This window comes from Gorilla gorilla, chromosome 16 (assembly GCF_029281585.2).
Source record: "Gorilla gorilla gorilla isolate KB3781 chromosome 16, NHGRI_mGorGor1-v2.1_pri, whole genome shotgun sequence".
Taxonomy (NCBI): Eukaryota; Metazoa; Chordata; class Mammalia; order Primates; family Hominidae; genus Gorilla; species Gorilla gorilla.
This window is the reverse complement of record NC_073240.2, coordinates 44,462,623-44,486,343: the sequence shown is the minus strand read 5'-3', so window position 1 is coordinate 44,486,343 and position 23,721 is coordinate 44,462,623. Positions and strand designations below refer to the sequence as shown.

The 23,721-nt window shown below is 44.2% G+C and overlaps 1 protein-coding gene and 1 long non-coding RNA gene across 7 annotated transcripts in view; one reads left to right on the top strand and one right to left on the bottom strand.

The window, feature by feature from the left end:
• Nucleotides 1–23,721, top strand: part of LOC134757313 (inositol hexakisphosphate and diphosphoinositol-pentakisphosphate kinase 1-like) — a 69,239-nt gene that overhangs the window by 13,973 nt on the left and 31,545 nt on the right. For 2 of the 6 annotated variants that reach the window (XM_063698963.1, XM_063698964.1), the window contains exons 18-26: nt 1,563–1,704; nt 1,894–2,117; nt 2,441–2,568; nt 2,777–2,891; nt 3,050–3,157; nt 4,089–4,205; nt 4,353–4,517; nt 7,379–7,469; nt 10,948–11,073. In XM_063698963.1, the coding sequence (XP_063555033.1) occupies nt 1,563–1,704; nt 1,894–2,117; nt 2,441–2,568; nt 2,777–2,891; nt 3,050–3,157; nt 4,089–4,205; nt 4,353–4,517; nt 7,379–7,469; nt 10,948–11,073 (1,216 nt within the window). Of the gene's footprint in view, nt 1–1,562; nt 1,705–1,893; nt 2,118–2,440; nt 2,569–2,776; nt 2,892–3,049; nt 3,158–4,088; nt 4,206–4,352; nt 4,518–7,378; nt 7,470–10,947; nt 11,074–11,774; nt 12,739–23,721 lie in introns of those variants that run through there. The other 4 variants (XM_063698965.1, XM_063698966.1, XM_063698962.1 and 1 more) reach the window with 3 other exon arrangements.
• On the bottom strand, nt 52–6,092 carry LOC109023376 (uncharacterized). Its single transcript, XR_008672052.2, has 2 exons — nt 5,787–6,092; nt 52–298 (listed from the first exon to the last, which is right to left on the bottom strand). It is a non-coding gene; the product is annotated as an uncharacterized lncRNA (long non-coding RNA).

Genomic DNA, 23,721 nt, shown 5'->3' with positions numbered 1-23,721 from the left:
AAGAACGTTTCAGTTATCCATTGTTGCATAATAAACTACCCCAAAACGTAGTAACCTAAAACAGCAACCATTTTATTATCTCTCACAGTTCTGGGCTCATCTGATCTTGCTTGGAGTCTCTCTTGAAATTGCAGTCAGATATTGACTGGAGCTGGAACCATCTGGAAGTTCAGCTGGGATTGTGGGATGGCTGGCTCTCTCCCTCTTCATGCTCTCCCCGTAATCTCAGTGCCTCTTTTCTCCACATGGTTCTTCATATGGTTTCCGTAGCATGATAGCCAGATGTATTAAATGGTAGCTTTAGGGATATTCAAAAACAGAAGCTTAGAAGCTTTCTTAAAGTGTAGGCCCAGAATTAGCACAACATAACTTTGTTATTTTTTATTGGTAAAACAGTTACAGGGCCAGCCAGATTTAAGGGAAGGGAAGGAAAGGAAGACAAAGAATTGATGGTCATCTTTAAAGCACTACAAGGACTGCAGACCACAAGGACTTTCCTCCCATTTTACAGATGAGGAAACCTAGGCTCAGAAGAATCTAAGCAATTTTCCTCATGTCATCCAGCTAATACAAACCCAAGGGGTCTAACTCCAACGCCCAGGCTGTTACATTGCTTTATAGTATTAATCCCACTATATGCCATTACCCAATATGGTCGTTCTTTTTCCTGCATATCTAGGCCACAGATGACCAGGCAGTGGTTTTCTACTCTTCCCACTCCTCATTTCTGATATGTTCTTTTAAAAAAATGTTTAAAACTTTAGAATTGTGGTACCATTTTAACCATTTTTAAGTTTACAGTTCAGTAGCATTACATGTATTTACATTGTTGTGTAACATTTCTGATTGGTTCTTAAATGAGTTAAGTAGCTAAGCACATTGCTATGAGCCCATAGGATTTTCTGTGTTCTCTGAGTAGGACTTGATAAGGAACAGGACCTTGCTCCTTTACTTCCCAATCCATTGCTCACTGTCAAACTCAAAAAAGCTAAGGCAGCTTTCCTTTCTGCCTTGCCTTCTTTTGCGAGCAAGAATGAAACTTGTGAGGACCTAAACAGAATTGTGCATTTTCAGCCACAGTCTTGATTCTGCCTCCCCATTTCTCATTGACTGTTACTGTCCTACAAGCCTGAGTCAGAACCCAGTTTTGAGGCAGCATTTCTACTCTAGGCTCAGGCTAGCATCTTGTTTAGAGGAAGAAGATAATGTTATCTGTGATCTCTACTCATGAAAACATTCTGTGGAGATTTTGAGGGATTTTGGTTCAATCTTTATTCTCCAGTATTTTCCATGTGTATTCTAGAGCCCTCAAGAAAAGAACTTAGGTCTGTTTTATTTTCTCTGGACTCTTAAAATCAATCCCTCTTAGATGACTATATGCTAGAGCAGTGCCCTTACCTGAAGGCCTAGAACTGCTAGTATGCCCAGTAACCTAAGAATGCTCACTGGAGTGAACCAACATACAGAGCTGTATTGTGGGTAGTCTCTGTGTAATAAACTCACAGGAATCTGGGCAATTAGTGCTGAGCCTGTCTGGCTTTTCTTCTCTCTATTCTTCATAGCTGGCTCCCACCAGAAGTACTTCCCTGCTCAACTCCATGACTATCATCCAGAATCCTGTGAAGGTCTGTGATCAGGTATTTGCCCTGATCGAAAACCTCACCCACCAGATCCGGGAACGAATGCAGGACCCCAGGTCTGTAGGTGGGTATGAATACTACTATCTTCCCTTCAAGGTCTCAGGTATGGATGGGTTTCTCAGGCATGCTGGTGTCATCTCCTAAATGTCAGAGACCAGGCTTCCTCCTCCCTCTGGCTGTACTTCAGAGTTGTCAGGGTCTTTTGTTGGAGGTAAAATCTTTGATTCTTATCTGATTCCTGCCTTTCTTCCAGACCTGCAGCTCTACCACAGTGAGACACTAGAGCTAATGCTACAGCGTTGGAGCAAGCTGGAGCGTGACTTTCGACAGAAGAGTGGGCGCTATGATATCAGTAAGATCCCTGACATCTATGACTGTGTCAAGTATGATGTGCAGCACAATGGGAGTCTGGGACTTCAAGGCACAGCAGAGTTGCTCCGTCTCTCTAAGGCACTGGCTGATGTGGTCATTCCCCAGGTGTGTCTTGTATAAGGGACCTAGCCTGGGGATGAGGGTGTTGGGAAGGAAAGAGAGAAAAGGTGGAAAGGAAGGGTGATTTGGGACTAGAGGAAAGCAACTTAGAGAAGGAATAAGTTGAGTTGCTGCATTTCTCAGGGTCCACTCTGGCTCTTGGTAAGTACAGGAGGCTAATTTAGGAGACACCTGGAAGAGGGGGAATGTAGTGGATATGAAAGAAGTCCTAGACGTGAGGTGAAGACAGGCATGATCTTGGTCCTGGGAAATGAAGCATGAGAAAACAAGATTTATTGAGGTATTTATTCCTGGCCTGTGGCCCCTAGGAGTACGGGATCAGTCGGGAGAAGAAACTGGAAATTGCTGTGGGCTTCTGTCTTCCACTGTTGCGGAAGATACTACTTGACCTGCAGAGAACCCACGAGGATGAGTCTGTCAACAAGCTGCATCCCCTGTGAGGGAGGGCTGGGAGGGGTGTTGGATGGAGGGAGGGGCATGTCAGGGAGCCTTGGGGGAATCAAAGCTGGGACAGCCTGGGGAACCAAGAATAGACAAGATTTTGGGATGGAAAGGAGAGAAGTCTTTGAGGTGGGAGGAGGGAGTTTGCAGAAGGGTGGGAACAGGGTTAACTGACTGTGTGAGTGATTTAGCTGTTATCTCAGGTACTCCCGAGGTGTGCTCTCCCCAGGTCGCCATGTTCGAACGCGTCTCTATTTCACCAGTGAGAGCCATGTCCACTCCCTGCTCAGTGTCTTCCGTTATGGAGGACTTCTTGATGTAAGGATCCTCCTTCTTCTTTAGCCTGTGAACAGCTTTTTCCCAGCATTCTTTTACTCTTCTCAAATGAAAGCTTTCTCCATTCTCATTGGCTCCCTGCTCATTCTCTGACTCCCATTTCCTTAGGCAATGGCTTACCTCTTTTTTGCATTTGGTAGGAGACCCAGGATGCACAATGGCAGCGAGCTTTGGATTATCTTAGTGCCATCTCAGAGCTTAACTACATGACCCAGATTGTCATCATGCTTTATGAGGACAACACACAGGTGAGGAGCTAGCAGTTGGGAGATGAGAGGAAGGCCCCTTCTTTTGACTTCTATTTTAAAAAAAACAAACTTGCTTATCCTTATAATTTGGAGAATCCAGCTAGGTGTGGCACTTATGCACAGCATGACAGAGAGTATCCACTAGGTTCCTACTGGAACGGAAAATATGTTCTGGGATGTTGTTGAGCCAGAGAGGTAACCTAGAACACAGCTCTGGCATTAGGAAGAGTATGGAATTTGGGACAATGTTATGAGTCTTATTTCCTCAAACATGGTTATACATATACCTTCTGCATATGGCTCCACAATGATACTTTTTTTTTTTTTTTTTTTTTTTTGAGACAAGGTCTCCCTCTGTCACCCGAGCTGGAGTGCAGTGCTACAATCTGAGCTCACTGCAGTCTTGCAACCTCTGCCTCCTGGGCTCAAGTGATCCTCTCACATCAGCCTCCCGAGTAGCTGGGATGACAGACATGTGCCACCATGCCCGGCTAATTTTTTGTAGAGATAGGGTCTCAACATGTTGCCCAGGGTGGTGTCGAACTCCTGGACTCAAGTGATCTGCCTGCCCCAGCCTCCCAAGGTGCTAGGATTACAGGTGTGAGCCACTGCTCCTGGCCCACAAGATATCTTTAAATGTTTTGCTATATGCACCACAGCCAAGCTGAGTTATTGTGGAAGGTGATGGGAAGGGTTGTAAAGCTGGAAGTTCAAAAGTCATGTGCAATGACAAAATCACAAATGGTAGAGATGAGGGAGTGAGGATCCTGTAAGAGACAATATATAGTTGAAAGGAAGCTGTAACAGGTCAGCCCCAGAGTGGGAGTAGACCCTGAATTCCTGGGAGGATGAATCCCCTTGAGTTCCTCTCTACTTCCACCACAATATCCAGTTTCTCCCAACTTCCCCCTCTTGTGGTTATGCTCCATAGGATCCCTTATCAGAGGAACGGTTCCATGTGGAGCTACACTTCAGCCCCGGAGTGAAAGGTGTTGAGGAAGAAGGCAGTGCCCCAGCTGGCTGTGGATTCCGTCCAGCCTCTTCTGAGGTGGGTCAGAGTGCTGGGATTTGGGAGTGAAGGACTTAGGAACCAAGTGGTGAGAAGCAGTACAGGGAGAAGTAAAAGGGCTGGGTAGTCTGGGATTAGGATTTTGGAGGCCATTAACACCTCTCTTATCTGCCTTTTATTGTATAGAACGAGGAGATGAAAACCAACCAAGGCAGTATGGAGAACCTGTGTCCAGGAAAGGCATCAGATGAACCAGACCGGGCATTGCAGACTTCACCCCAGCCTCCTGAGGGCCCTGGCCTCCCGAGGAGATCACCCCTCATTCGTAACCGAAAAGCTGGTTCCATGGAGGTAATGAGAGGGCCTTGGGAAGAAATGAAGGGGTGGCAGTGCTCATAGGACTATATCCACAGATCCACTAGATCCCCCTGGGGGTCTCTTGGGACTTGAAGCAGAGTCCTCCTGCTCTGATTGATATGTTTTACGTATCTCTCTTTCACAGCTGGTCTCCCAATAGAGCTTCTTTAACCTGGTTGCTACTTCTCAGATTAAAGAGTTGCCATTGAGGGATGCCTGAGAGATAAGGGTTTAAAGAGATAAGATTAAGAAGGAGGCCTCTGGATGAATTTGAAAAGGTAGTTCTTTAAAAGGAAATCTAGTGGAAACAGCTTGAACTCTGGGCCAAAATCCCAGTCTAATACTTGGAAGCTGTGTGACTTTGGCTGGGTAACTTCTCTACATTTCTCTGACCTTAACTTCTCTAAGCCTCAGTTTTTTTTCACCTCTAAAATGTGAGTAGTATCCACTTTATAGATGCTCAACAAGCAGTAATATATTAACAATACAATTGGTATTAAAGGTCCAGCCCTCTCCAGCTCTTGGTCACCTTGGGTAAAAATTATAGCTCAGATAGGAGCAAATACCTGGCACATTATCTGTATTGTCATTCCAGAAAGTGGGTCAGTCAAGAGCTCTGTCTGTCTTCCTCTTGTTCTGATGAGGATCTTTATCAGCATGGGCCTATATTCTGCTATTCTTGGAGTTTGTTTCTAGTTCTGGTTCTAGCTCTCTAGCCTAAAGGCAGTAAGTGTTATTAATCTCATATTGTGTCCAGCTAACCATCTGAGGTTTTTGTTTTGGTCTTTTTCCTGGAAAAACTGTTTCTGTCTTTGGCCCAATTATATCCTTTTTTTTTTTTTTTTCCCTATCTAGCTCCTTCTGTATCACTTACATTCATTTTGACAGCACAATTTATCCCTGTCTCAGAGACTTTGACTGTCTGATTTAGATTCTGCTCTGTCCTAATGACTGTGTTCACCCTGGCTCGGTGCCAGGTCTCTATCTTAGAGGAATTGGTTTTTCCATTTTAGGGATATATCAGAAGAATCTATAACGAGCTGACCTAGGTTCAGCAAAAGGTTTGCAATTCAGATTTTGGAGAAAGCTGAGAAGACGAACTACAGTCTCTTCTTTTGATTCATCCTTTACTTCCTGATTATTTTAAGGTGAAACTGACATCGGTAATATGCAGAGTTTCTTTAGGTAGGATAGACATTATTTTCTCTTTGAGGTGTAGGTGTAGGTTGGTATCCGTAGTACTCTATTACCCTTTATACTCACATGCAATAGATCACATGGATAGAATGATACATAATCTTCCATCAATAAACTGCTCCTCCAAATGTCTTTCCTATTCACATGGTCTGCTAGTCTCTCCTGGTATTGTTGTGCCTGAACCGCGTCCCCCACCCCCCAACCATTTTTTTCTGGTTTATGCAGTCATAAGACATAGACAGCTGGGTGTGGTGGATCACACCTGTAATCCCAACACTTTGGGAAGCCTAAGTGGGAGAATCATTTGAGGCCAGGAGTTCAAAACCAGCCTGGGCAACATGGCAAGATCCTGTCTCTACAAAAAATTTTAAAACATTATAAGTTGGAAAAAAAAAAAAAAGGCACAGGTAAAGGAAATCTCTGTGTATCATCTCTCAGACTTGATAAGATTGACTTCTTTCAGGCCTATAGGAAGCTTCCTATTGTAATCACAGTCCTTTTTTTCAATTACTAGTGCTGCTTAGACCCTGGCTTATCCAGGGTGATGGTTGTCCAGGATATTTTCCTCAGCTTTGCAAGAAAATTATCTCTCTGCTCCTTGGTCACAAAGCCTTATGATACTAATATTAATGTTTATCTTCCTTGCTCTATAAATATAGGCATACAACTTATCCTTCCCTCCATCCCTTCTTCTCCTCGTCATCTCATACTTTTTAACTATTTTAGATTATAAAACTTATGACCTTTATAGCAGCTATGCCCTAGCTGGTCATGCTCTCTAGCCCTGTAACTAGCTCTGCCCTGTGGGCCCTGGGGCTTTTGGGAGCCTGGGGTTTAAAGGAGCCGTGACCGGCTTTCCACCCGGTCTGATTGCAGGTCATGAACATGCAGTGCACAGGGAACCTGGACCTCATCCCCTTGCGGGGATGGCGCTGCAGGAGGTCGGGAGACCTCCCCCGGCCTTCCCTAGCCATCGGCCTACAGCCCCGGGCTATGTCCACCATTCACCTGGCATCCTGCACACAGGTGTCCCTCCCTACCTCACCTTCCTGTCTTGCCTTCTGTCTTTGCCTTTTGGGATCTAGGGGCTCAGACACTATCTGGGTGGGATGTGTGTGTTTTGGGGGTTGTGTGATTGGGCCCTTGTGGGCATTGTAAGAATTCTGTTTCATGTTTCTAGGGGTGAGACAGTTGGAGGGGCGGGCTTCTTGGTTCTAACAAGGAATGTAGTATGGTTGCAGTAGCCACAGCTCTCCCATGGAAAGAAGAGAGGGTGGCCAGACTCTTATTTGTGGCTGAGCCATTGTGATTGGCTTTCTGAGTCTGGTGGGGGGATAGATACAATTAGGAAACTCTGCTCTGCTGAGAACTAGGAATGGGTTGAATAATGATTTCTCAAACTCAGATTGGGAATGGGAGGGCTGTGGGAAAGGCATCTTGAAAATAGAAGTGCCTTCTAGTGTAAAAAATGCCCCGGACAGTTCCCTCCATAAAGTACATTCTCTGTTCCCTTTTCATCCCTCTTCCCCTATAAATCCTTTGGTACTTCCAAACTTTCTAACATTGCTTGGCTTTGTAGGGACAGGAATCAAGGACCTGGGTTTTATACTTTGGGGTTGAGGTGGCCAAATGATTAATATAGAGTCCTTTTTCTGCAGGTACTTTCTGAGACTTCATCCTCGAGGCCTGGTGGCTACCGGCTCTTTTCATCTTCACGGCCACCCACAGAAATGAAGCAGAGTGGCCTAGGTATGGTTTTGCCAGCATTTCTCACCTATTGTTGGAAAAGTTGTCTGTCTGTTCTTCAGAGTTTTATTGTGGGAAACCTTTGTCATGGGATTTGGGACTGTCCAATCAGTGGAATATCATCAGGTGGAGGTAGGGAGGATGAAGTGGGAGAAGCCATAGTTAGATGTGAACTTGGATCTCAGATGATTATTCCATCCCAGGAAGGTGTTTATCTCTTGATTTTCTATACCAACCACATCTCCCTGGCCAAAGGGCGTTTTTCTGGCCTTCCCTCTCATTCCTTATCTGTCTCTCCAGTCTAGCCCAGACCTTAAGGGGCCATGGAGACTCTGAACCTTCAGAGTTATCAGAGACAGAGCTATAAATAGAGGTACTTGCAACCCTCATAAATGTCGTATTCCTCATTTGAAGAAATGTGCCATGTCTTCCCCTGAAACCTGTGTTTTTCACATCCCCGCTCTTGCCCTTCCTACCACCTTGCCCTTTCCTCCATCATCTCCTAATCCTGTAACTTTTTCCCCTTCCTTCTGGAAAATTGACAAGTCTGAGACTGGTGTAGTGGCAGAGGCATCTCTCAGGACTTTGAGGAAATGTCTCTTGATTTTTGGATCCCTGGAAAGGGGTAGAGAACATCATTCAGCTTTTTCTAAGAGCACAGACGGCAGGAAGGACCAAGCCTCGGAGGGTATTGTATTCTTTGGGTGGGGGGCGGTCCTTGGGAGGAACTATCTCTGAGCACAGTGCCTTGTGAGCCATTAATTAGAACTGGAGGTCAGACATGATTGTGTGGGGTCTGGTCTTGGTCCCCTGGCTGTTTCTGTCTTGTCCTATTATTCTCTCTATTTAGCGCCTCTAATTTTTCTGTTGCCTTTGTCCTTGGCACCCATTTTCTTGGCTCCAAAATGGTCAGCTTTTCGACCAGCAAGGGGGAGAAAAGTTTTGGTAACTTTCCAGGCTAATTTTATGAGAATAAGTTGCCTTCTAGATTCCTGAAATGAGGAAGATGGTTTGGGGCATGAGAAATAAATGACAAGTGTGTAGGTCTGGCCAGGCGCAGTGGCTCATGCCTATAATCCCAGCACTTTGGGAGGCCGAGGAAGGCAGATCACTTGAGATCAGGAGTTCTGAGACTAGCCTGGCCAACATAGTGAAACCCCATCTCTACTAAAAATACAAATATTAGCTGAGCATGGTGATGCATGCCTGTAATCCCAGCTACTTGGGAGGTTGAGACACGAGAATTGCTTGAACCCAGAAGATGGAGGTTGCAGTGAGCTGAGACTGTGCCACTGTACTCCAACCTGGGTGACAGAGTGACACTCTGTCTCAAAAACAAAAAACAAACAAAAAAAAAAACCCAAAACAACAATAGTGTAGAACTAAGAAATGAACCTCTCTTCCCAGAAGTCCCAGGAAAGAATAGGTTTCAGACAGACTGGAAAAGAGGATAGGTGTGTCTGTCCCAGTTAAGTGGGCCATGGGAATGCTTTCAAGAGCAAGGCAGAAGTATAGACATGGAACTGGTTGGCAGATGGTGGTGGTAAGGTAGAGACCACCCTCTGAGATGATCTGAGGACTGGGCAGAACAGAGTTGGCATGACTGCACCAGAAAAGTATTCAGTGGAGGAAGTGTATGTAGGACAAAGCTTGGGGTGGTCTGGGATAGAGCCAGCTAGTTTTAGCTTCTCTGAAGAAAAGCAGTCATATTTAGCAACTGTTATTACTCTCTGGAATCTCATTCTAGAGCCTGTTTGAACATGAAAGGTGGAGGAAGTTGCTGTATAGGGGAGAGGTCCTGAATTCCAGGGTGGGAATCATCAGGCATCTGAACTTCCTGATTGCTCTGGTGACCCCAAAATCCTGGGACCCCTGAAACCATGGTCCCTTCTTGGTGGCCTCAAGGGAATTGAACTCCTTTCCACTCCATCCATTTCCCCTGTGAATGTTAAGTCCCAAGCCAAACCCAGGGTCTTGGCTAAGATGGATTTGGAAGTAGAGAGGCAAATCCTGAGAACTTGGGTATCAGTCTTGTTTCTTCTTGACCACTCTGTCCTTATAGGCTATAGTAGGAGAAGGGACTGTGGAGTCCTAACCCTCCTCTAGATCAGCTGTTGGGGACAGTGACTGGTCTGATTTATTTCATACTTCAGAGATTATTCATATTTTATTTAATCCTCTCATTGGCAATGGAATTCTCTTTGTTTTCTTAGAATTTATATGTGTGGGCAACTGGCTTTGAGCATAGGCTTACATGATAATACACTTTTGCAAGCAGAACAAACGTGTCTTTTTGTTGCTATTTCCTGTATTCCTTCTTAGTAGGGTGCTCCTCACATAATAGGCGTGCTCTACATATAATCAACTGATTCTTCACATGCCCTTCAATTTGTGTCCATCTTGGCTTTAGAAACTGCTGGTTCCTAAAAAAAATAGTTATTTATTTTCTAACAATACAGTTGGTCCTCAGAGTCAGGAGACCTGGATTCTAGTCCAGCTTAGCTTCTAAAAAACTATGTGACCTTGAGCAAAGGAGGTCCCTTTTGGATCTCAGTTTCTTCATCTCTAAAATAAGAAAGTTGAACTGGATGATCTATGAGTCCCTTCTAGCTTAAAAAATTCAAGGAGGCAGGGGGCTGTGGCTCACACCTATAATTCCAGCACTATGGGAGGCCAAGGTGGGAGGATCACTTGAGCTCAGGAGTTAGAGACCAACCTGGGCAACATAGTGAGACCTCGTTTCTACTAAAAATAAAAAAATTGTCCAGGCATGATGGTGTGTGCTTGCAATCCCAGCTACTTGGGAAGGTAAGATGGGAGGATCACTTGCGCTTGGGAGACCAAGGCTGCAGTGAGCTATGATTGTGCCACTGCACTGCAGCCTGGGCAACAGAGTGAGACCCTGTCTTAAAAAAAAAAAATTGTGAGCCTCATACTTTCATTCTTGGGAAAGGTCAAAAGGCCTGAAGGGAGGGGATGTTGGAAGAAAAACTTAGGAAGGATTGGAAGGGTGCCAGCTGAGTGTTCAGAATATAGTCTCTAGCTTCAGTCAAAGCCTTTTCCTTTCAAATATACAAGGACTAGATTTCTGGGTTTCTCAAGCTATATATCCAGGATAAGGGGTGCCGAATTAAATCTGGGGGGAATCTAGAGGGACCTACCTGTTATTTTAGCATTTCTGAGAGCCACCTGAAGAGCACAGTCTATCCCTTTCAGTAGCTTTGAATCCCCTAATATGACTAACCCTGCATTTGTAGTGGCCTCTTGTCTCTGCCATGTAGCTCTTCAGAAGAATCCCCCTTTTGCTTGCCCACTGTGACTATGGAGAAGTGTAAAGCCATTTGTGGTTATGTGGAATGGCCACATGGTGGTGGCTCTGAATGGCTGCGTGTGTGTCTTGATGTTATCATGTGAAGTTGTGTATAGTTCTGTGTGATAGTTGTGGCTTTACGTGGCTACTAACGCACTCCCGGCCTTGCAGGCTCACAGTGCACAGGGCTGTTCAGCACCACAGTGCTGGGTGGCTCCTCCAGTGCCCCGAATCTTCAGGACTACGCCCGCAGCCATGGCAAAAAGCTACCACCTGCCAGTCTGAAGCACCGAGATGGTATGTGGGTGGGTTTTGGGGGATAACTCCTTTTTTCACTTGTCTCTCAGCAAGGACATAGCTCAAGATCTATTCATGCTTAAGATGACACTGGCCTTATGACAAGTTTTCTTCATCAGTAATAGATGGGAGAAGGAACCAGGACCCCTTTCACCCCTCCATTTGCATTCCCTCTTGCCATAAAAATACTACTTATTTATGCTTATCCCTTCATAATCTCCCACACACAGTCCTGCTGCATCAGTTTGTACTCTTTCCTGGATTCTGGCCTGTAGGGGTAAGGACCAAGGAGGATGATGCATGGTTGGGAAGAAAGTGGTGGAACCTCGATTAAAATCCAGCAAGTTGGGTTTAGGGAAGGGAATGTTACTCAGCTAAGGCAGAAAAGATAATGTGGAAAGAGACCAGGGGAAGGGATGAATATTTCTGTGAAGATTTTATTTCCAAATGACCAGAAAGAAGACACAGTGGTAAAATTAGGGTTGTTTGTAGGGGTGTATTGTGGTAGAGATGACACATTGATTCCTAAGAGATTTATCAAAGGAAAAGAGATTGACGTGTGTTAGTTAGAAATCCAAGGGATGGGGAGGGGAGCAGGTCAGATAACTAACTTTAAAGAACAGAATATCTTGCGGGCAAACTCCAGAGCAGAGGGTGGGGACAAGGGTGGGTATAATCCCCATGATGTCTTTTCTCCCCAGAGCTCTTGTTTGTCCCGGCCGTAAAACGATTTTCTGTGTCGTTTGCAAAGCATCCGACTAACGGTACGTTTGCTTCTGACTCAATGTCATTCCTCCTCACCATGTCACCTCTAGACACTTAACTCTGAGTTTCGACACTGACTTTGCCTCTCCTTCCACTGTGTTGACACCCTGCTGTCTCTGACTGAGCCACTCACTAAGTGTCCCTCCTGGGATGGTTTCCTTGTGACAGCCTTAGTCTTGGCTGCAGCCTGGCTGCCCCATCCCTGTGGCAACTCAGGGTCTTACTTCCATAATCACGATCATCACCATTATGTCACTTTTGTCAGCATCACCACCAAAACACTGATTAAACCTCTCCCTTTCCTATCACATGACTGCCAGGCTGTGTACAGATATGATGGTTCCCCTTCTTAGGATGGGAATAGTGTTTCCTAGATTGATTCCATTTCTTCTCTTCCCCCATACCCCCAATTCCTCAGCTGATATAACTTTGATCTTTCTGTGTTTTCTCCAACTCTTTTGTTGGGGTGGATGTGGCTGACTAGTTTGTTCCTCTTTCGGAGCAATGCTGCAGTTCCCAGCTCCTAAGCCTACTTATATGGGTGTTAGTCTTGAGTATATAGTTTCCCATCTCCATATTTCTTTCTCCTGCCATTATGTGTATTTTGTGTGGCTCTTGTGCTCCTGACATTTGCTTTATGTTACTACTAACCTATTGCCTGGGCCTAGAAAACAAGAGCCCAGGTTGCTTTGGGATAAAAATAAAAAGAAAGGAGTAGGAGGTAGTAGGTAAAAGGAAAAGGACTGTACCTTGAGTTTTTAAGTGTAGTTTCCATGTGGCACCAGCCTACCTGTGGTAAAGCTATTGCAGAGAAGTTTGAAGAGTGGAGATGTCTGCTGGGGATTCTGGGGGAGCTTAGGAAGGAATAATATTTTAAGAACATTGAAGAACTGGGTCTGCCCACACTAAGGTGGGAGAGCTTGGAGATCTCTGTAAACCATAAATTGAAGGGTATGGTCTCTTTGTAGGGTATAGCAGGAGAACCCAGGCTCACTCTCTTTCAAAGTTTTATCCTTGGTATCCTTATTTGTCTCTCTGTATTATATTTTGTCTTCAAGGTAAATCTAGGTTTTTTAGGTATGATTTTCTTCTATTCAAGAGCTAAGACTCTCTGAGGGAAGTAAAACTAGGCTGGCTTCCTGACTAGAAAACCTCTATTGCTAATCTCCTATTGCCTAGCAAGTGACAGCTGCTAGATTTTAGCCCAGTCAGGTTGTACATCTTCACAAGGCACTGCTGAAATCTCTCCCTAGGTTGACCAGCCTATGCTGGCTCAGTTTATCCCTGCCCCCAGGCTCCCAATTGTGCCTGTGGCAGGAGTTCCCATTCAGAGCCTCATGGGTGTGCCCGCTCATTTAGCTTCAAGCTCTTCTGGCCTTCATGTGCCACAGCCATCTCCAGAATAGAACCCGATGCATGAATAGCATAGCCTGGGACTTGGACTTAGGGTCCACAATATAGTACAAGGAACGTGGGCTCCTGAAATCAGAGCTATTTCCTATATCTCCTAGTTCTTAGGTGCCATAAGAAAAGACCCAAGTCCATGAAACAGACCCTCAGACCTATATACCTCCGGTTCCCCGAAGCCCTATTTAGCAGCCTCACCCGTTGAGGAAGATTTAATTCTGCTAAAAGGAGTTGAGGAAAAAAGAGCTGGAAAATGCAGGTGTTGTGCAGGAAAACAAATTTAAGATCTCCAATACCCTGCACACTTCCTCAGGGGTCTTGTGGCCTCCTTTGTTTTTCTTATGCTGGAGCTTGGAGGCTAACATGCTTAAGAAGCCAGAATCTGGGCTCTACCTGTTGACAATAGGAGAAATTTGGAGCTGTATGTCACTTGCTGAGGAAGATTATCTAGATTCAATTTGACCCTCAAGAAATATGAAGGCTCTTCTCCATGGCCAAGATCTTGCTTGACTGACCAGCAATTACAAAGTGGATGTTTTGTCTGTAGTTGCAGATAAGTCACAGCAGCTCCGTCATCACCATCTCCTTGCCATGATATCTGGCTTTGAAACAGCAGCTGGAAATACTGGACCTGGCTTTGGAAAAGAGGCAAGGCAGTGTGTCTTCACACTTTGATGGGAGAGCAGCCCTCAGCCTTTCTCTGCCTTTGTTCCTAATAAGCTGCTTTTATATCCTGTAACTATATCCAGCACACAAGTATAGCCTGTTACTAAGCTGCACACTGAATTCACCAAAGTAAATTAATAAAGTGGGAAAGACTGTGGCTCACCCTCATCCAGAATGTCAGGGTGTGACCACTGGATTTGTCAAGCCCGTTATCTTCTAGGGACCCATATAACTATGTGACCATTGGTACATAGTTAGTGCTTACAAGACTAGCCTAGGTAGAGCTGAAATCTGTCCTGACATCCAAGCTAAGGTCTCTGAAGACCACAGTCTCATGGGATCACCTTGTGGAGCCAGTTCTGGTCTGGGAGTTTTGAGCAGTCATCCTGAGCTGCCTTGTTTCTACCTTCTCTATACCAACATCCTGTATTCAAGTTCTTGTCCATCCTCACATCTTGTCTTAAGATCCCATATCTTTTCTCTAAGATCTTTTCACTGTTGTTCCTCTTACACACCTCTCCACATGCCTTTGCCTGCCTTCAACCTTTTGTAGCTGAATTACATCATCCACAAAGTTTGCCAAGTAGCTAAAATGAGGGGTTCAGAATCAAAGCTTTTCCACTCATCAGCTGAAAAATTACAGTTAGACTCACCAGCAGTGGGAAGAAAATATAAAATTATCCAACTTTCAGCTTGTGTAATGGATACAGTATCTCTAAGTCCTGAGTTTTAGTGTACTTTTTTTTTTAACTGATTGTTTAAACAACAGTAAGGTAAAGAATGGTTAGTCAACATTGGTATTTTCACATACTGATTCCATTTTCCACACATACCGTTTTAAAGGAGTTCTACACCTGGTTTCCTGCCAGTCTCCTGTGCCAACTGCCTAATACCGTCCCTGTCTTTGGCTATCCTCGAGTGTGGTCCAGAAGGCCTGCCCTACAAAAGAGTGTTTTTAGCTTGACTGTCTTGATACACAATACCATCACTTTTTCATTTTTATCCCTACTTCATAAATCCATTCACCTGAGAATGCAGGCCCTAAGTAGGGTTCATCCAATGATGAGGGATCCTGAAGCTGTAGTCAAGACTCCCAGCCACAAAACTGCCAGCTCACCCCTGTTCACAATGATGTGACTGATGTCTACAAGCACTGACTGAATTATGCTCAAGGAGCAAGGGGAAGGCATTGCTGTATGATGAGATCTCACTTATCCCTTCTTTCAGACTCACTGTATGATGACACCACTGTTCTTCCCTGCAAGAGATGCCCAGTGGCTCTGACCATCTCCGCTTCTCTCTTAGCTCACCTTGGATCTGAGTGCCCCCACCTCCCAGTAATGCTTGTGCTAGTCAGTGCCCCCCTCATTGTCTCTCCCTCTTCTCTTTCTCTTTGTGCTTCCTGCCGTGGTCCCCTCACCCCCTCCAGAGCTGCTGGATGACCAGCACCCAGTGGTCCAGTTGCTGCGCAGTTTTTCCTCTGACTGTACAGGGGGCCGGCCAGTCTCCTTGGATGCCACGCTGGCGCATCACCTGCACCAGTGCTCCTACCACCTGCGCCTCTTCCGGAACTGGCTGCGCTCAGGCCAGGATGACCCCGAGTGCCTCTACGGTACCCCCTGCCACCAAGCTGGCTGCTGCCACTACCCTGGCTGGGTCTGACTGCTTTGCTTTTTGCACTTCTGGCAGGAGAGCCCACCTATTTCTTTCTCCTATTTGCCCTAAGGTTATGTAACTTGCATTTAGTCGCTTGGATGGGATTGGGGCCAGACTGCCTGGTAGCTGTAGCATTGGCTGCTCATCCCTTTCCTATTCTCCTTTCTCACCGCCCCCTAATGTTACTCATTCCCCAGTTCTGTTCAATACAGGAGTAATCTCTTGCCTTGGAATCTGTTCTTATCACTCTAACCCTCTACTACCACCATCTTCAAATCCAAATGTTTTTCTAGCCACTCTGAGGAGCTAGAGACAGTAACTTTCCTGCCCTCCTGCCCAACTAGATCACGGGGGAAATTGAGGCACAGAAGCCTCAGTTGTATCCTTTGGGCAAAGTCCAGAGGTTCGAAGATGGTCAGGTTATAATCCTTTTGAGTTATGGGCTTTAGTCACTGGTGAACAGGAAGCTGTCTTGCATAGACTTCGTTGTCCCGTGTATCCTTAGTCCCTTTAAGGAGATGTTGAGGAGGCATAGGAAAGATTGGGGACTGAGATAGTGGTTTGGATGTGTTTTTCTTGATCCTCCAATGGGGACATTTTTTCCGTCACCAGTCCCTAGTATTAGGGTTACATATTTATGTTTATCCTTGACCCTACCCAGACTGATAGGCCTACATTGGAATTCTTGGGTTTAGAGCAGAGAATCAGTACTTTTTCTTTTTTCTAGGGCATTTGCCTCATTTTTCTGATGAAGTAGAAAGATCCTAGCAAGTCTGGGGTTTTCCAGTAGATCAGAAGAGTGATGCTTTGATGTGATGGAAATTACCAAGAAAGAACTTCCATCCCCTTCCTGATTATGCATGTGGTTTTCCTGGGCTGAGCTTCATGTGTATTGCATGCCCTCCAGTTTGCATCTGAGTATTCTAGCCTTTCTACTGACATCCTAAATTTTCATGAACCCCTTCTCAGATTCCATGTCCTTCTTAATCTGGTTCTCTTATTCATGATACCCAAAATCTGCTGTTTCTTCCCAGCTCCCTGACCTCCCTATCTCATGTTAGATCTGCAGTTTCACCCCTTACCTCTGGATCCTTGTTTTATTCCCCTAGAAAGTGTGAGAGCAACGTTGGTGCTTACTCTACTGGGATTCTATTTATTTTTCCATGGGACATTGCAAGCTCTCCATAGGTAGCATGAGAGGTGATTTGATTCACCTTGAGGCCTTAGCAGGTAAATGTTTTAGGAAATCTGAAGGTGAGAAAAACAGACTCCCTAGGCGCTCTAAAGAGTTCCCTCTCCTAAGAGTCTTGGATACCCCACACTCCAAAAGCCATGGACTCTCCTGATGGCTCTCAGGGACTCTCCATGCTTCCTTGGCCAGTTGGGGTATATCTGGCAGGAATAACATTGACTTTGCCCATCGCTTTTCATGCATCACAGGGCCAGACCCCATTTTACTGTGTTTTTTGGTTTTTTTTTTTGAGATAGAGTCTTACTCTGTCGCCCAGGCTGCAGTGCAGTGGTCTGATCTTGGCTCACTGCTCTCGGCTCACTGCAACCTCTGCCTCCTGGGTTCACACCATTCTCCTGTCTCAGCCTCCCGAGTAGCTGGGACTACAGGCGCCCGCCACCACACCCGACTAATTTTTTATATTTTTAGTAGAGACAGGGTTTCACCGTGTTAGCCAGGATGGTCTCGATCTCCTGACCTTGTGATCCACCCGACTCGGCCTCCCAAAGTGTTGGGATTACAGGCGTGAGCCACCGAGCCCAGCCCATTTTACTCTTACTAACGATTCTTTAACTGTTTCTTGTAGGATAGTACTCCTGAACTGTACAAAGGAATATAGCAGTCAGAAAACATTTCCAGCTGAAATGTTAATAAATAAAAATACCGAGGCCGGGCTAGGTGGCTCACGCCTGTAATCCCAGTACTTTGGGAGGCCGAGGAGGGTGGATTACCTGAGGTGAGTGGTTTGCCACCAGCCTAACATGGTGAAACCCCGTCTCTTCTAAAATGCAAAAATTAGCCGGGCTTGGTGGTGTGTGCCTGTAATCCCAGCTACTCAGGAGGCTGAGGTAGGAGAATCGCTTGAACCTGGGAGGCGGAGGTTGCGGTGAGCCCAGATCATGCCACTGCACTCCAGCCTGGGTAACAGAGCAAGACTCTGTCTTAAATAAAATTAAAAAAAATAGGCCGGGTGTGGTGGCTCACGCCTGTAATCCTAGCACTTTGGGAGGACGAGGTGGGTAGATTACATTACCTGAGGTCAGGAGTTCAAGACAAGCCTGGCCCAAATGGTGAAACCCATCTCTACTAAAAATACAAAAAAATTAGCTGGGCATTGTGGCGGGCCTGTAATCTCAGCTACTTGGGAGGCTGAGGCAGGGGAATCACTTGAACCAAAGAGGCAGAGGTTGTAGTGGGTCAAGATTATGCCATTGCACTCTAGCCTGGGCAACAAAGCGAGACTCCATCTCAAAAAAAAAAAAACAAAAAAAAACTGTAGTGGAATGTGAAGATACAAAAGACATCAACAGGAGACTTCTTTAACTCCAAATTGCTCATTCAGAAAACTCATCTTCTTTGCTGACATTGTAGAGGGTGACTTTTTCTTTTAAACAAATTCAAAGCAGACACCACAGCAGAGATCCACCCAATTCTTGAGACAGTCAGTGCCTGATGGGATATGTAGTTTTTAGGCTAGCACGTGTAACAACTTAAAGTAGGAAAGACCCCCTTCAATTCAAACAAAGAATTCTATTTTTTTTTTTTTTTGAGACGGAATTTCGCTCTTATTGCCCAGGCTGGGGTGCAATGGTATGATCTTGGCTTACTGCAGCCTCTGCTTCCTGGGTTCAAGCTATTCTCCTGCCTCAGCCTCCTGAGTAGCTGAGATTACAGGCATGTGCCACTATGCCCAGCTAATTTTGTATTTTTAGTAGATTCGGGGTTTCTCCTTCATGGTCAGGCTGATCTCGAACTCCCAACCTCAGGTGATCCGCCCACCTCGGCCTCCCAAAGTGCTGGGATTACAGGCGGGAGCCACCGCGCCTGGCCCCAAAATTCCTTTTTTAAACCAATATTCTAGTGGCCCACTATTCTCCAACAATTCCTACATTAAATTGTTGCATGACCCCTGTAGTAAAAAGCATTACTCAGATCTGACAAACTCAGACACCCCCAGTTTTTACAAATTTAGTGACACCCCCTCAAAGCTAACAGCATTATCATATAATTGGGAAGAGTTGTTCCTAAGAGAGAACATGAGTTCCAGAGATGTATAAGACCTATCTATATATGTAATCTGTACTGCCAGTTAGCCCCAGAAATGCCCTGGACACAAAATCTGTCCAAGCTGAAAACAAAATTTGCCATCTCTAGCACATCATTCTGATTCAGGTGGTCTTTACTACAGGACTTTTTTCGTGTAACCCTTAGCAAGTTGTTTGAGGCTAAGAAGCGAAGACCTGAGTCTGAAGCAAATAAAAGTTATATACAACTTTTACTGACATTTTTGAACAAGGATAGTATTAAACCAAGGGTCACTGTGCCAGGAGGGGAAAAATTAAGTACTGTAATTATATATATTGAATATATTGAGCTATCCCAAGGATAAAGGAATCACTGTTTACTATGATAATGATCTGGAGGTTTAAAAAACAAAAAACAAAAACACAAAACAAAGAAAACCACTCAAATTGACTGGGCCAGAAATCTTATTTGCTCTTCCTTCTCCCCAACAGATTATTTCGAGTTAGTTCTATCTAAGGAATTTACACCCTTGTTCATTTAAGTCACCCTAAAGTGGAGTATTTACTAAATATTGGTTACTTTCTCACTGGAGTATTGACATTTTATTTTATTTATTTATTTATTTATTTATTTATTTATTTGCAATCTATCACATGATCTTTAATTAACTAACAGTACCTCAGGGTAAATCCAAAAGCTGTTCTTTTTTTTTTTATATACTTTAAGTTTTAGGGTACATGTGCACAATGTGCAGGTTAGTTACATATGTATACATGTGTCATGCTGGTGCGCTGCACCCACTAACTCATCATCTAGCATTAGGTATATCTCCCAATGCTATCCCTCCCCACTCCCCCCACCCCACAACAGTCCCCAGAGTGTGATGTTCCCCTTCCTGTGTCCATGTGTTCTCATTGTTCAATTCCCACCTATGAGTGAGAATATGTGGTGTTTGGTTTTTTGTTCTTGCTATAGTTTACCGAGAATGATGATTTCCAATTTCATCCATGTCCCTACAAAGGACGTGAACTCATCATTTTTTATGGCTGTATAGTATTCCATGGTGTATATGTGCCACATTTTCTTAATCCAGTCTATCATTGTTGGACATTTGGGTTGGTTCCAAGTCTTTGCTATTGTGAATAGTCCTGCAATAAACATACGTGTGCATGTGTCTTTATAGCAGCATGATTTATAGTCCTCTGGGTATATACCCAGTAATGGGATGGCTGTGTCAAATGGTATTTCTAGTTCTAGATCCCTGAGGAATCGCCACACTGACTTCCACAATGGTTGAACTGTTTACAGTCCCACCAACAGTGTAAAAGTGTTCCTATTTCTCCACATCCTCTCCAGCACCTGTTGTTTCCTGACTTTTTATGATTGCCATTCTAATTGGTGTGAGATGGTATCTCATTGTGGTTTTGATTTGCATTTCTCTGATGGCCAGTGATGGTGAGCATTTTTTCATGTGTTTTTTGGCTGCATAAATGTCTTCTTTTGAGAAGTGTCTGTTCATGTCCTTTGCCCACTTTTTGATGGGGTTGTTTGTTTTTTTCTTGTACATTTGTTTGAGCTCTTTGTAGATTCTGGATATTAGCCCTTTGTCAGATGAGTAGGTTGCAAAAATTTTCTCCCATTTTGTAGGTTGCCTGTTCACTCTGATGGTAGTTTCTTTTGCTGTGCAGAAGCTCTTTAGCTTAATTAGATCCCATTTGTCAATTTTGGCTTTTGTTGCCATTGCTTTTGGTGTTTTAGACATGAAGTCCTTGCCCATGCCTATGTCCTGAATGATAATGCCTAGGTTTTCTTCTAGGGTTTTTATGGTTTTAGGTCTAACATTTAAGTCTTTAATCTATCTTGAATTGATTTTTGTATAAGGTGTAAGGAAGGGATCCAGTTTCAGCTTTCTACATATGGCTAGCCAGTTTTCCCAGCACCATTTATTAAACAGGGAATCCTTTCCCCATTGCTTGTTTTTCTCAGGTTTGTCAAAGATCAGATAGTTGTAGATATGCGGCGTTATTTCTGAGGGCTCTGTTCTGTTCCATTGATCTATATCTCTGTTTTGGTACCAGTACCATGCTGTTTTGGTTACTGTAGCCTTGTAGTATAGTTTGAAGTCAGGTAGTGTGATGCCTCCAGCTTTGTTCTTTTGGCTCAGAATTGACTTGGCAATGCGGGCTCTTTTTTGGTTCCATATGAACTTTAAAGTAGTTTTTTCCAATTCTGTGAAGAAAGGCATTGGTAGCTTGATGGGGATGGCATTGAATCTGTAAATTACCTTGGGCAGTACGGCCATTTTCACGATATTGATTCTTCCTACCCATGAGCATGGAATGTTCTTCCATTTGTTTGTGTCCTCTTTTATTTCCTTGAGCAGTGGTTTGTAGTTCTCCTTGAAGAGGTCCTTCACATCCCTTGTAAGTTGGATTCCTAGGTATTTTATTCTCTTTGAAGCAATTGTGAATGGGAGTTCACTCACAATTTGGCTCTCTGTTGGTGTGTTGTTGGTGTATAAGAATGCTTGTGATTTTTGTACATTGATTTTGTATCCTGAGACTTTGCTGAAGTTGCTTATCAGCTTAAGGAGATTTTGGGCTGAGACAATGGGGTTTTCTAGATATACAGTCATGTCGTCTGCAAACAGGGACAATTTGACTTCCTCTTTTCTTAATTGAATACCCTTTATTTCCTTCTCCTGCCTAATTGCCCTGGCCAGAACTTCCAACACTATGTTGAATAGGAGTGGTGAGAGAGGGCATCTCTGTCTTGTGCCAGTTTTCAAAGGGAATGCTTCCAGCTTTTGCCCATTCAGTATGATATTAGCTGTGGGTTTGTCATAGATAGCTCTTATTATTTTGAGATACGTCTCATCAATACCTAATTTATTGAGAGTTTTTAGCATGAAGGGTTGTTGAATTTTGTCAAAGGCCTTTTCTGCATCTATTGAGATAATCATGTGGTTTTTGTCTTTGGTTCTATTTATATGCTGTATTACATTTATTGATTTGCATATATTGAACCAGCCTTGCATCCCAGGGATGAAGCCCACTTGATCATGGTGGATAAGCTTTTTGATGTGCTGCTGGATTCAGTTTGCCAGTATTTTATTGAGGATTTTTGCTTCAATGTTCATCAAGGATATTGGTCTAAAATTCTCTTTTTTGGTTGTGTCTCTGCCTGGCTTTGGTATCAGGATGATGCTGGCCTCATAAAATGAGTTAGGGAGGATTCCCTCTTTTTCTATTGATTGGAATAGTTTCAGAAGGAATGGTACCAGTTCCTCCGTGTACCTCTGGTAGAATTTGGCTGTGAATCCATCTGGTCCTGGACTCTTTTTGGTTGGTAAGCTATTGATTATTGCCACAATTTCAGCTCCTGCTATTGGTCTATTCAGAGCTTCAACTTCTTCCTGGTTTAGTCTTGGGAGAGTGTATGTGTCGAGGAATTTATCCATTTCTTCTAGATTTTCTAGTTTATTTGTGTAGACGTGTTTGTAGTATTCTCTGATGGTAGTTTGTATTTCTGTGGGATCGGTGGTGATATCCCCTTTATCATTTTTTATTGCATCTATTTGATTCTTCTCTCTTTTTTTCTTTATTAGTCTTGCTAGCGGTCTATCAATTTTGTTGATCCTTTCAAAAAACCAGCTCCTGGATTCGTTAATTTTTTGAAGGGTTTTTTGTGTCTCTATTTCCTTCAGTTCTGCTCTGATTTTAGTTATTTCTTGCCTTCTGCTAGCTTTTGAATGTGTTTGCTTTTGCTTTTCTAGTTCTTTTAATTGTGATGTTAGGGTGTCAATTTTGGATCTTTCCTGCTTTCTCTTGTGGGCATTTAGTGCTATAAATTTCCCTCTACACACTGCTTTGAATGTGTCCCAGAGATTCTGGTATGTTGTGTCTTTGTTCTCGTTGGTTTCAAAGAACATCTTTATTTCTGCCTTCATTTCATTATGTACCCAGTAGTCATTCAGGAGCAGGTTGTTCAGTTTCCATGTAGTTGAGCGGTTTTGAGTGAGATTCTTAATCCTGAGTTCTAGTTTGATTGCACTGTGGTCTGAGAGATAGTTTGTTACCCATATTTCTTGGGGGCTTTGCTCGTTTCTTTTTATTCTTTTTTCTCTAAACTTCCCTTCTCGCTTCATTTCACTCATTTCATCTTCCATCGCTGATACCCTTTCTTCCAGTTGATTGCATCGGCTCCTGAGGCTTCTGCATTCTTCACGTAGTTCTTGAGCCTTGGTTTTCAGCTCCATCAGCTCCTTTAAGCACTTCTCTGTATTGATTATTCTAGTTATACATTCCTCTAAATTTTTTTCAAAGTTTTCAACTTCTTTGCCTTTGGTTTGAATGTCCTCCTGTAGCTCAGAGGAATTTGATCGTCTGAAGACTTCTTCTCTCAGTTCGTCAAAGTCATTCTCCATCCAGCTTTGTTCCGTTGCTGGTGAGGAACTGCGTTCCTTTGGAGGAGGAGAGGCGCTCTGCTTTTTAAAGTTTCCAGTTTTTCTGCTCTGTTTTTTCCCCATCTTTGTGGTTTTATCTACTTTTGGTTTTTGATGATGGTGATGTACAGATGGGTTTTTGGTGTGGACGTCCTTTCTGTTTGTTAGTTTTCCTTCTAACAGACAGGACCCTCAGCTGCAGGTCTGTTGGAGTACCTGGCCGTGTGAGGTGTCAGTCTCCCCCTGCTGGGGGGTGCCTCCCAGTTAGGCTGCTCGGGGGTCAGGGGTCAGGGACCCACTTGAGGAGGCAGTCTGCCCGTTCTCAGATCTCCAGCTGCGTGCTAGGAGAACCACTGCTCTCTTCAAAGCTGTCAGACAGGCACATTTAAGTCTGCAGAGGTTACTGCTGTCTTTTTGTTTGTCTGTGCCCTGCCCCCAGAGGTGGAGCCTACAG